This window comes from Anas acuta, chromosome 2 (assembly GCF_963932015.1).
Source record: "Anas acuta chromosome 2, bAnaAcu1.1, whole genome shotgun sequence".
In the NCBI taxonomy this organism is placed as follows: Eukaryota; Metazoa; Chordata; class Aves; order Anseriformes; family Anatidae; genus Anas; species Anas acuta.
In genome coordinates this window covers 86797033-86810216 of record NC_088980.1, presented here as the reverse complement: position 1 = coordinate 86810216, position 13184 = coordinate 86797033, and the positions used below count along the sequence as shown (strand labels likewise).

At 40.1% G+C, this 13184-nt stretch overlaps 1 protein-coding gene across 13 annotated transcripts in view; it reads left to right on the top strand.

Moving 5' to 3' along the window:
- Positions 1 to 13184, top strand: part of COBL (cordon-bleu WH2 repeat protein) — a 154696-nt gene that overhangs the window by 31799 nt on the left and 109713 nt on the right. For 10 of the 13 annotated variants that reach the window (XM_068671105.1, XM_068671095.1, XM_068671093.1 and 7 more), the window contains exon 2: positions 7883 to 8089. In XM_068671105.1, the coding sequence (XP_068527206.1) occupies positions 7883 to 8089 (207 nt within the window). Of the gene's footprint in view, positions 1 to 4075; positions 4170 to 4378; positions 4527 to 7169; positions 7286 to 7882; positions 8090 to 13184 lie in introns of those variants that run through there. The other 3 variants (XM_068671102.1, XM_068671104.1, XM_068671097.1) reach the window with 3 other exon arrangements.

Sequence of the window (13184 nt, the reverse complement as noted above, 5' to 3'; positions counted from 1 at the left end):
TCACATTTCCAGACTTCAGATTTTTACTGGAGAGCTTAGCATGGTGTTGTGGCACCAAGCACAGACAACAAACTGAGAGTTGTTTTGTCCTTGAAAAAAACACAGCTGACAGTCGGAGAGAGTGCACACTGTTTGAAGGATGCATGTTTGCCCGGAATGTGCATAGGATACAATGCCTGTGGTAATGCCAGCCCACTTAGAAATGATGTTGACTTTGTGTTCATGCCAGTGTATTCCCACAGGAGAACCTGGTGAGTAAGAATCTAGTTAGTCAGCATGAACCCAACTACAGCTTTACAAATAGTTCAGAGAAAGCTCACTAGTTGTCTCACCTGCAAATTGTATTTTAGTGCCGTGGTTTTCCCAGGTCAGCCACAGCATTTGCTGTCTGCAGGGAGCTCCCTGTGCAGTGGCTGCCTGTGTGGTTGTAGTCTCTGTTTGCTAAACTGAGCATCCTTACAGAAGCTCAGTTAAGATCAGGGAGCACTGAGGACACAACAGGATATGTTGGCAGCAGGGCTTGACGTACTGCAGTATAAGCACTGATATTCTGCATGTCTCTTGGGATTTCAGCATGGAGGTTGTTTTTTTTTTGTTGTTGTTGTTTTGTTTGTTTTTGCTAGGCAGTGCCACTTGTGCTTAAGCTTTATTAACATAGAAATAGCTGTCATCCATTTTTCTATTAAGCATATAATGTAAAATAGTCCCACCAAAACTGAAGACACTGGTTAATACTTCAGATGAACATCAGCAACATGATTTTGCTTTTTAATTTTTTTTTTCTTTTTCCTTGCTACAAATGGAATGAGACTAATAGCTCAGTACTTGGTAAGTGGATGAAAAAACAATGCAAGTGTGTAGGTGGTGGAGGAAGAAGTCAAAAATAATGGGGGGAATGGGACTGGAAGGTTGGTCACTAAATGCTTTGCACCAATTCTTGCTGATTCCTCTGTGGGTTCTTCAAACTGCCATTTCCCAACAATCTGGATCTTGGTCTGTGTGAGATTAGCAGGTGGTTTTAGCTCAGATGCTGGAGGCTAAGCATTTGTTTCCCAAAGCCTACATGTATTTTGCCTTTATTGGTACTTTGTTGAATCTTTTCTCCTCTGGCAGATGTCACTGTGAAGAAAGAGCAAGTTTCCACCATCATGACCTTGTGAGCTGTTTTTCTAGTACTGCTTTTCTAGAGCAGCTTTTTATGGAGGTAAAGATCGTTATCCAGCCTCCAGTGTGAACGGTTACATTTTTTTTTTAATTATTATTATTTATTTTACATCTCCCACACTAAAGAGTTAATGTGTTGGTATCTCTTAGACCAAGATGCTATAGTACTACAGTTAAAATCAAAGGAGTTGGCCATGCTGAAATAAAAGTAACTCATCTGTGCTTTCTTGCCTTGCAAGGACTTCTGGTTTTCTTTAAGAAAAGAAAAAGAAATCTGTTCTATCAGATGAGGCAAATAACTACCTATCATTAGCTCGTCTCCCATTTCATTCCGGTTCACTAACGCGAGGCTGGTGGAATTGCGCTCAGTGGCACCAGCTCGTAGTGTGGTCTTTGCCACACACTGAACGCATGGGTGGTATTCCCAAAGTCCTGAGACGCAGCTACTAGGCCAGGCCTCGCAGTGCTTATTCAGGCAGTGCTTTCATTAACTGCAGCGGGCATCTACCCAAATCCTGGGATTTGGCTGCTTTTTAAAAGATTTTCTCTAGGGCTTGTCTACGTGTTTTGAGTTGGTTTTGGGAACTGATACAGGTAGATCTGTTAGGCTCCCTAGTGTGTCTGTGGTTAATAGGTGTAAAAGCATTTGTAAGCTGCAGTATTATTCCTTGATCATTTAAAGCCCACCCCACGTACAGCTCCATCCTTGCGTTCACTGTGAGTGAGGTTGCAGCGGGGTGGATTTGCACTGCCTATGCCATGCAGGAGATCAGGCTCGTGTCCTGGTGGTTTCTTCTGGCCCTAAAGGATGGATGCATCACAAGACTGGTATGTTTTCTTCTTTGTGCTGGATCTTGAGGGGATGCCACAGTGACTGGGAGGAAGATTTTTTACTGGAAGATAATGCGGTATTAATCAAAAGTTCGGGTGATGTATAAGAAAAAGCAAACCCCAAAAAAATACATATCTGAGGACACCAGCTGTACACTGACAGGTCATTTGGCATCATTTGGTCCTCGTCACTTGAGTGAAGTTGGGTCAGGGCAGGAGGACACAGGAGGACACCAGGTTTCTTGTGCTGAGCAGCTGGACAGCACATGCTGCAGCCAAGTCTCTGCCCTGCGGTGGGGGACACCTTGATCATTCGCCTGCATGTGTGAGACTGGGAAACTGCAGCACCGTGCTTTTTAATGATTGATTGCTATTGCTGAAGCCTATGAAAGGTTTGAAACTAGAGCTACAGTGCTAGGAACTACTTCTGTTAGATTGTGTCATCTCAGCTGGATTTTTATTTGTTTATTTTCCTTTAATTTCACCCTTGGGCAAGCATGGCCATGTACTTCTATCCCTGCTTCCTCCTCCGCAAGTGCTCTCACTCAGCTAGCTTCTGGTCTTTTTTTTTTTTTTTTTTTTTTCTGGCATTAAAACTTTATTTTTAAAATACGTAAAGCTGTAGAGTTTCTCATCAGTAAAATCAAATGGCAGATCAAAAATATAATTAAATAACTTTCATTTCTTTGCCAAAGACAAATTATTTTTTCTTGTCTATTTTGGGTGACTTGATCACACCCGTAAGGGAATCGTTTTCATCACGTCTGTCAGCGTGATCCTTCCTAAGAAAAGGAATGATCTTTAAAAAGCAGTATGAAATTCAAATAAATGTTTGAAAAGAGAAAAGTATACAACAATTATATGCCATAATAGCCAGGGAATTCAGAGTGAAGACTGAGTTTAAAAGACAAAGAATTCTTAAAAGTGGGGAAATAAAGTATCAGGCAGTGCTAATTTTTCCCAGTGCTCTATCAGCATGGGAGTAATCCAGTTAATTAGATCTTAGTCTCTGCTGAAAATTTCAGCTGTGTAGCAAGTGTAATGTTTTTGTGACATTATAAATCATTAGGGAATGTAAAAGGATACTGGAAATAAGTTACTGTAGGAGTCATATATTTTAGACCTGTAATTTATTGTCTACGTATGAGGCATTTAAGGACATAAGCTGCCTATGTTGCACATGTCATGAGTGCCTGTGGCAGACTGAAGTTGAGAAAGCTGTTTCATTTTTATTTTTTTTCAGATAAAGAGCAAATAAAACCTCAGTTTAGTTAGTTTAAATGTTGCTGATGGCTAAGTGGAAGCAGGTTCTAGCTTACAACATAGGACTGTCTGGATGAACTCCTGTAGCAGCTATGGACATCATCATAATCTCATTTCCTTGCTGCATAATCTCATTTCCTTGTTTTACGTCTTTGTGGGATTTGTTTCATTTTTTGTTTTCCATTTCAGAATTTTTGATGCAGCTTTATTTTGGTTCTAATCTGTTTTTATTTACTTCACATCTGTGTTGAAATGACAATTTTTCTGAACTGCCTTGTCTACAAGGTGAAAGAACTCCGCTCTGTGGAAAAAACTTGGCATACCATTACTCATGTTAGAGAGGGTCTCTTTCCCAGTTTGTGACTTAGGTCCGCGTTACTTTGCCATGAGCAATGAAGAGTGACAGAGTTCTTTGAAGGATGTCTGCTTTGCCTTCTGGATCACTGGGCAGAAGGTCCTCCTGCCATACCATCTGTGTTTTGATGGTCTGAAGTATGAGGTGTGCCTCATGGATGGGTTTGTAGCTGTGCGTGTAGGCCTGCAATCACCTGGCAGTCAATAAAGTCTTTTTTTTTTTTTTCCCCTCTGCATCTTAGAGCTTATCTGAAGGAGACAACCTGAATAGCATTGCCATGAGGGTAGAAGTCCCAGGACCACATTGGTTAGAAAGAGAGCATGTTTTTTCAGCATGGGATTGTAAATTCAAGGTTGGATCCTGTTGCTTGGTAGTTATATATTAATAAAGTGTAGGTCCAAAGGGCTCGTCTTGAAGTTCCTTAATCTGGTGAAACTTTTCTTTGTTTCTATTGCTTTTCTTCTACAGGCTGTGCTACAGAAAAGCTGGTCTTGTTGCTCAGTTTGCTTGTTGTTTTTCCCTTCCTGTGTTGGGAAGCCTGATGAGAACAGTGCTGGTAGGTTGTTTTCCTATTCTACCTGGTCATTTCATGGCAACATGCGTTTTGTCAGCTCGGAAGAAAATGAGATGAATTATGAATTACGAAGATGAATCCTCGTTAAAAGCTATTGTACATGTATGTGTTAGGATCAGCCGCTTGTTCTTGCTTTGTCTCATTATCTGGGGCCAGGTGGAAGCCGTGGTGTGACCGTGGGTGAATCAGAGGCGTGAGGTGTTCTCACTCGCGACTTCAGCAGCAGGCTAACGGCAGCTGGGAGCTTAGCAAGTGTCTCGGTGCTGAGCACAGGGAAAGGTGTTTCTGGACAAAACTCGCTGTTGAGCTAAATCTAGTTAGAATTTAGCTCAGACTAAGGTATGGTATTTTTGCCTTTGTTATTATTATGTTGTGTTTGTAGCATGGAAAGCAAGCCTGTTTAAAACTGTCTTTTAAATCACGCTCTTTCTATGTGCGTTATTCTAGTGGGGGAACAAAAAATCTTTCATTACGGAGTGCTTTTGTGTTGTCCTTTGTAATCATCGTAGCTGTGCTGGAGAAAGATGGTTTCTTTTTCTGGCCGGCATTGTGCAGTGCTGCCAGGCTGCTCCGCTCGGTCAGGCTGTGGTTGCAGGGCGCGGGTGGGCAGCAGCCGCTCTGTGCACATCCCAGGGTGAGATTGAGTTGTGGTTTGCAGTCTGTGGCTCGTGGAGCTGCTTTCTGCCACCAAGATGTTGCAGAAGGTCGACTGAGAAGTGCAAATCTGTGCCATGTATCACAGTAAAATCGTGAACCTGAAAGGGATCTGCTTCAAGGGGAATAATTTGAGATTTGTCACTGGGGAAAAGGCTGAAAGGCTGGCATTTTAAGCAGTTAGAGTGTCTCAAGAGAATATATGGTCACTGTAGTGGAGAAGTTCACAAGGTCGCCTGACCTGTTGGTGGATTAACAGGGCTATAGTGGGAATGCTTCCCTTTTCTTTTCTCTAGTTTCTGTGAAGGAAATGGATTTGCGCCGTCCTCTCTGAGCGGAAGACGAGGAGAGCTATAACATGAGAAGGGTCCTGACTGCCTAACACCAAAACCAATGCATGTTGTTATATACTTCGTGGAGGCAAAGGGAGCGTCACTGGTCAGCATATGGCTGAAGCTGGTGGTGGTGTGATGCCTGGCTTCCCCCTGCCAGCAGCCTTGTGCGAGGTCTGTAGATGTAGCAGGAAACGTAAAGAGTACTTAAAAAGCAGTCAAATAAAGATTGTCCTCCCATTTCGGATCTATAAATTGACATTAAGGTGTCAGGCCTTGCTTGTTTGTTCCTTCAGAAAAGTAGATGCACCTTTATGTCATTGCAAAGCAACAGTCATGCGTGTAGCACACTCCCAATTCACTTCCAGCTCCTTCATCAGCTTCAAAACTCGGTTGTTCTTTACTTCTCCACTGGTTTCTGTTTCAGCTGCTTTCAGTTTCATGCTTGTTTTATTATGATTGCTTTCTTTCCTCTCTTTGCCCTGAGATGTAGAATTTACAAGTCCAGGTAAATCATAATTCAAACAAACAAAAACGGTCATGCAAGGTTCACTACACCTGCTGCTGCTTTAATTCCCACTCCTGCGGTTCACTGTTAGCAACACTGTGTTGGAGATGGTCCCTGACATTATAGGAAAGCCTTAAAAAACAAAAACAAGCTTTGATTTCAAAAATGGTTTTGTGTAAAGCTGTGAATAAGCTGTGTATATTAATGCAGTTGGTGTTATGGAGGGCAAGAGTTATGTAGTTTGTAAATTGATCTGAAGTCCTTCAGTGTTGCACTTGCTACGCTGAGTTATATTGAAGACTACGTTGGCGAGAAATGGATTTATGTAAAACTGCCATGTCACTCACCACCTGCTTATGAGTAACAACTGTAGCTGGACGTAAAGGGATCTTAGCATGAGAGTTTCTTTCCTTCTTTTTTTTTTTTTTTTCCTTCTTTATAGGCAAGTGAATAAATTAGGAGTTTGTTTCTGGGAGGTATAGAAAGCAAAGGTGGTTTGCCAAACAGTAAAGCCTTGAGCTTCTTATCACCTCCGTGGGGAGGAAAGTAGAAGCTCCAGGTTAGTAGCTGATGCCTGCATGACTCACTGGGTGTATATAGGATAACAAGTGAAAGTCCAGGGAAAATTTCCCGTAGAAGAAAAATTGTTGTGTGCTAGTAAAGATGGCAGTAGCTCTCCCTGCTTATTTGTAAGGAATGCTATTTGTTATGCATGTAGTGGATGAATGGAAGTACCTGCATAGCTCATCCTACAGCACCCTGATGTGCTCTCACTGAAACACACTTTCAAGGCAGCGTAGTGATTTTTTTGCAAGTTGAAACATGTCACAGAAATTAGTGGTCAAACACAAATACTGATTAAAAAGTACAGAGGAGTTGGATTGTTTCTGAACTGTTTTGTGATGGAGCTCTTCCTCTGCTCTCTGCCAGGAACTTAGGCTGGTAATCCAGTCTGTATGCTTAGTCCTTTTATCAGTGAGAATACACATTGTCTTCAATTAAAGAAGTGCTGGTCTGGTATTAATCCTGTTCAGTTTTTAAAATGCATGTTTTCCTGAACATAATTTTGTCCTTGTCTGATTGAACCACTAAGCTTTGCAGGTTTCTAAGAGTTAGAGTACTCTTTCTGTAGTCTTTTCTTCTGGGTCTCTGCTTATGTTCTTTGCAGGGTGAAAATGATGTGCAGAATCATAATCTGTTCGCTTCTTCTACCCTAACAACAGATTAAAAAAATTCAGGCAGTAAGCCTGAGTAATAATTTCTCAGTAAATATTTTACTGTCTTTTCCATCTGTTGCGTTGAAATCTGACTTAAACTAGGCATACATCTAGTCAGAAGAGGTCACTGAGATATTACTCATCCGAATAAATCCTCTTAAACATGTGCTTGGTATGAGGCCAGCTATTCAGAAGTTAACGGCACACATATGTTGCTTATCAACCATGCTGCTTGCCAATGAAGGAAACTTTGAGTTTGTGGTGGTTTTATCTCCCTGCAAAGTACATGGTGCAAGTCAATGCAGCTTTTCTGTATGCCACTCATACAGAAAAGCTGGAGAGCAAGCTCTCCTCAGGGTGCTTTCAGAGAGCTCTCTGTGTGGCATGGTAAGAAGTGGTATCACTCATGGTTGACCTTTTCATGGCCCTTTCCTATCAAGTATGATAAACCAAATTTAATACTGCTCAGTAAGGCAGAGACAATATTTTAACTAGAGTAATATTATGGAACCCAAACACAGCTGAATGAAAGCTCACCCTACCTCCCCTCCTGCTTCTCTGGCTTGGAGAAAACATTAATTTACATAAATACAACTCTTTTATTGAGTCAGGTCTGGACTGGACCCAGTATTTCTGATTCTCTCTTCATAGAAACATGCTTCATACTCAACAGAAGAATGATTACTTCATATCCTAATTATGGAACTGATTCATACCCTGGGGTGTGGAAAGCAAGCAGTAGGAGTGAATGCATCATTAAAAAATTAGTGTATTTTTAGAGAGGAAGAGGTAAAAATAAAATGCAGCTCCATTGAAGTTTTACGGTAAAGAAAAATGGCTCATGCTGTAGGAGCTTTGTAAAAATAATCTGAGATTATGGCTTAAAGAATGTTTTTTTTTTTATTAACTTGCTCATGATAAACTATTAAGTTTATAACTTGCTCATGATAATTTGTTTATTTTCTTTTCACCTTATTTCTTAAGGAGAAGAATGAAAGCTCGCGCTCCTCCTCCACCAAATCAACCTTCTGCAGCCAGTAGAATTAACAACGAACACAAGTCATCTGCAGAGACAGCAGTAATTTCTGATCAGAACCTTGTGAGTATGAAGGAGAATATGATAAACAGATCGGTGGACTTCACAGTTATTCTACCCAACGGGGTGGAACAGAAGACCACAGTACAAGGAAGGTAAGGCTTTGATTAGCTCTTTTTTGGAGCCCTCCATTGCTAGTAGGATACTTACAGATATTAGTGTTTCCTTTTCTAGGTTGAGAAGACAAATGATTCATCAAATTCAGAGATCCTGCATTCATAAGTGTAATATGTTTGCGTAGGTAGCAAAGTATTTGCTGGAGTTTGGGAACCCTTTTCTGTATGTGTGTCCTTTTTCCATTGGAAGAGAGAGAAACATTCTCCTTGTAATTAAGATGCTATCAATGTCAAGTTGTATTGGAAGGGTAGTTTTGAGATACCTGTCTTCACTGTGGGAGCTCTTCCATCTTCTCATCCATTCTGCTTGGACAGAAAGGAACTGGCATATTTATAGAGGAAGAGTTTTTAAAATATCTTCAATGCTATTGATGAAACTATAGCAAACCATGATATGAGTGACCACAGTGCAGTCAAGAAATTGTGGAAAGTAATAATATCAGATTAGGATATGTAGTTGCCTGCTGATAAATCAGGGTCTGTACATCTGGGGCTTGCAATAGTTAGTCTGCATCCCTGTAAAACTGCTCATCTTGGTCTGATATAGTAGTCTGTTTTAACTGTCTATTAGTATATTCTGATGGTTGAGGAAGAGGTGTGTAGCAGCTTGTAGTGTCTGGTGCTTCGTTCTTCCCCCTGCTTTTCTTGCAGTAATTAGTGTTTGCTTAGCCACTCTCAGGAGACTAACACAAGCAGTAATTTCTGTGGGTCTACCCCAAAGCCAGAGGTGGTTGTGAGATGCCAAAGAAAGTTGTTATTTCAATGGAAATCACAGCCACTTGGAGAGCTAATAAGGCAAATTTTCCTGCAGCATTTTGTGAGCAGAGATACATCTTTGCTGTATGGGTAGAAAAGATTTTCTTCTCCTCAAAAAAAAAAAACAAGCAAACAACAACAATCAAAAAAAAAACACTCCAACAGCATTACAAGAGTAGTGTTTCAGTGTGACCTTTTGAAGGAGTCACAAGAGCAAAGAACAAAGGGAAAATCCCTACACGACAAGCAGTCTGCCTCAGGTGCCATTGCTATCACTTATGCTGAGGCTGGTTATTTTTGATTATTACAATCTTTAGTTTGGGGACTGAAACCTGAGGTGAACAAATTAAACCTCAGACATTTCTGTGAAGCTCTTCCTCTGGCCTATGTGAAGTACTTGAGGTAACCAAAATGAGGTCTTGGTTGTTCAGTGGGGTGCCCGCTTCCCCTGTAGGCTTCATGGCGGGTCTAGGCCCCAGCACAGGCGGTGGTTGAGTTGCTGCTGGCTCTCCTCTGCTCTGCTGCACACCTCAGGCACGTGCAATGCGCAGGAGGTGTTCTCCCATGACCATAATGCATGGGCAGGCTGCTGTGGGCGGTGTGGTAAATTATGGAAGCCGAGGGGAGGGCTGCGTTACCTGAACGAGCGATGAAGAAAAGAGCACCCTCTCATGAGCCCTGTACGACAACTGCCTTGTGTGTGCTGCTGTTCTTCCTTGCAGGCAGAAGATAAAATTGTCTGTACCTTAGCACTTGTTACGGTTTTAGGGATGCGGGATACAAATGTAAATAAATAAAATTCCAAAAGCATTTGAAATTTTTAGGAGGTGGACTGTCTTGAGTCTCCAGGTTTGGGTGAGAGTGTTTCATCTTTTTGTGTTGTTTTGATGTTGCAAACTGGACAGCTACAAAATGTGTTGGTCTTCAGAGGTAAATGTTTAATGGGCAAGATAACAGATTTAAAAAATGATGAGTTTAGTTTAGTTAGAGGCAAATATGGGGGCTAGTTTAGTTAATAAATTCTGTTCCCTCTTCACTTTCAATGGTGGTACCATGGAAGGAGATTTCAGAAAATTCTGCTATTGCCTATACTGCTGTAAATCTTGAGTATTGTCATGGCCAACATTGGAACTGCATTCTTCAAAATCTGCTCTTGGGTGCCCTGGGGACATAACTTTTTCAGAAAAAAATTACAAAATCTTGCTCTGAGCATCATCATAATGAAAAATCATTCTGTAATTCAAGGAAAGCAGTTCACAGAGCAATGAAGTACTCTAGAGGATGTTTGAAAATGTAACTAATGTAGTTAATTAGTATCACTTAAGGTTATTATAAATGCACTAAATTGAAAGTCAGAATTATCTCTTTCAATTTGTTCATTGTATGTAAGCAAAGCAGCATGTCATCAATTTTACTTTGTTCTCTTTATAGAAATTTCTTCTAAGCAACAGCAAGAGAGCAGAAAATTCTCATTAAATTTCCTTGAAATATTGTTCAAAGAAAAAAAAAAGTACATAGTATTTAAAGATCCTTTATTAGAATCTGGAAATTTTAAGTACATTTATTTGTAAAAGTTAACTCAAGCTGACAGTCCGTCTTCAAAAGTTTATTGCCATTTTGTAACATAGTTTATTGCAGCTTTTGGAAATGAGTAGCACAGTTTAAGAGCAAAGTTGAGTCCTTGCAGAGTGTGTGTAGCAATAGAATGGTATTTAAAAAAAAAAAAATGGTCCCTGTAAACTCTACTGTAAAACATGTAAAAGCATTCGTGCTAACTCCCCCTTCTTCCTCCCCGCTCAAAAAAAAAAAAATAAAGTACCCCCCACAACTAATCTATATTTGTACTGTTGTATGAGAAATGCATGAAATCCTGAAAGGATAGACAGTGTTGGTGCTTTATACTGTAAAACATACTGTTTTGTGCATACAGCAGATCCACACAAACTATTATCAGGTCTGACAGAGGGGATGACTAGACATTTAGAAAGAAAATAATTGGAAGAACTTAAAAGAGTTACCAGAAACCTTTTCTGTTTGTGATACTCACAATTCTTTGTATGGTAATGGTAATTCTTTGAATGGGTAACCTGCAAATGCAGGGACTGTGTGTCTGTCACACTGAAGAGAGCTTCCTGGTTAGTGCAGATACAGAGCTCTAGTGTCAGCAGCTTCAGAAATCAGTAGTATTTGAAACATACTGCAGAAAAAAGGGAATGCTTGAAGATAAATAGTGTTTGGTTTGGAGTTGTCAACACATGGATGCCATAGAAGAGGAGATGGGGCAGTTGTAACTGCTGCTTTCTTACATGGTAGGCAAATTTGCTTGTACATGTGATACACAGAAGAGGACACTGGTACAAATAATCAACTAGCTGAAGCTTTAGTCCTATTCTGCAAATAACAGAGGACACAGCTGAGTGCAAAAGCATGCACTACATAGAGCATAAACCTAATGCCATCACAGAAAGAATATTCTCACATTATTCTCCGGGAGAGAATTAAGTGATAATAATTGGTGGCTTATAGCTCAACATACAGAATGGTAGAAGACTGAAGGTGTGAAAGGCTCAAAAAACACAGTCCTCTGCTGCTGCATACATGTCATACTGATGGCCCCTTTGTGGATTTTCTCCAATATGGAAAATGAGAGGGAAATATACATCAGTAAAATAACAAAAGGAAGAGACAGCATTTATGAATACCTACTTATCATGCTTCCATGGCTTCTTTGAATGCAGTTTGCCTTTTTACTATACATATTTCTGGTTGCGTAGGAAAACTTCTAATCTTTTCATGAAGTGCCTGCTGTGCTTTGGAGCATGAGAAAATAATGACTAACACTGTTTTCTGCTGTTTAAATGTGCATAGTTAAAGCCTTAGAGACTTCATCTCATTCCCTCTATGCTTACATTTTTCTTTTCCAGTCTGTCATTTTAGCTTTCTGATGTGTGTTTGAAATTAATCTAAATAAAGGAAATTCTTTCCTCTAGTTAGTCTTACTTTCTGAGCATTTGTAGCATGAAAGTAGAAGACAACAGGAGAGTCAGTGATTTTAGAGTACAACTTTATCCTACAAATTTATTTCCTAGGTGTGCAAGGCTGTATTTTAAAATGGATTGCTCTGTGTGATCCCAAAGAGATCGGCCCAATCCACACCCAAAACAACTCTTTTTTTTCTTTTTTTTCTACCTCTTAAGTTCCTGATGTCCTTGCTGCATTTTACTGGTGAACTGCAGGACACAAATGGTCTGACATACTCCTGTTTGGTCAGGACCTCAGCCTGAAAAGCGCTGCTGACACAGTAGTTATTCTTCACTTTCCAGAATTGGTTTTTAATGTTGTACAGCTTAGTAATATAATACCAGGATAGAGCCAAAGTATTCTTCTTTGCTAAAAATAGTTGTCTGGACCACCTTGTGTGAATCATGTATTGGCCTCGTTCTCCACTTTTGTTTCTGTGCTTTTGTATTTCCTTATCAGTGATGAATGTTTAGTGTCTGTCACATAGCATTTGGTCTCCTCCCAAACTCCAGCAAGGTTTTTAGCAGAAGAAAGTAACATGTTTCATAGATGAGTAGTTGGAAATACAGGAGACATTTAACTCTTTTGCTTCAGCTTTAGAATTAGTCTTTTGTGATCAGACCTGCCTGAGTTTCAAAATCAAGTATATGCTGTACCAGGTCTCAAAAACAGTTTACAATCAAATTCTGGTATGTCTGGAACAAGATGGAAATGGGGAGGAAACTTTTTGCATTTTCCAAGAGCCATATTCAGCTCAAAGTTAGAAAGAAAAGTTGTTTCAGTACCATTCTCTTGGCTGTGCTTGGTGGCTCTCTTCTGTGAGTGCCTTGTGTATGGAACTGGTTGAAATAAAACTCCAATTTAAAACCAAGCTGAACGCTATTGCAGTTTAGAAGGGAAATTTTTAGAGTTGGTGATCCTAAAGTCTGATAAAAGAGTAACCTCCTTAGAAGGACTTCCGAGCTCTCTAACGTCTCTGGAAACACATGAGTTTAAAATTTTTGTCCCCATGTTTTTTTGTTTATTTTTTATCATTTTGAAGTTTTGTGGATATGTTTTTCCCAAATTTACATTTTGAGAAGAGCATATTGTGCACTTTGATGGTCTGTAAAAAAAAAATCAGATTTTGATTAATTTGTACTCCTAAATGGTACAGGTGAAGCCTAGGGATGCTTTTCAGCAGTTGCATATGTTCTGAGCGGTTTGAAACAGGATGGGGTGTTTCAGACTTCATTAAGTGTTAACACTCTGTACACAGCATCATAAAGTACCTTTTTGATGGACTATGGGTATAAAA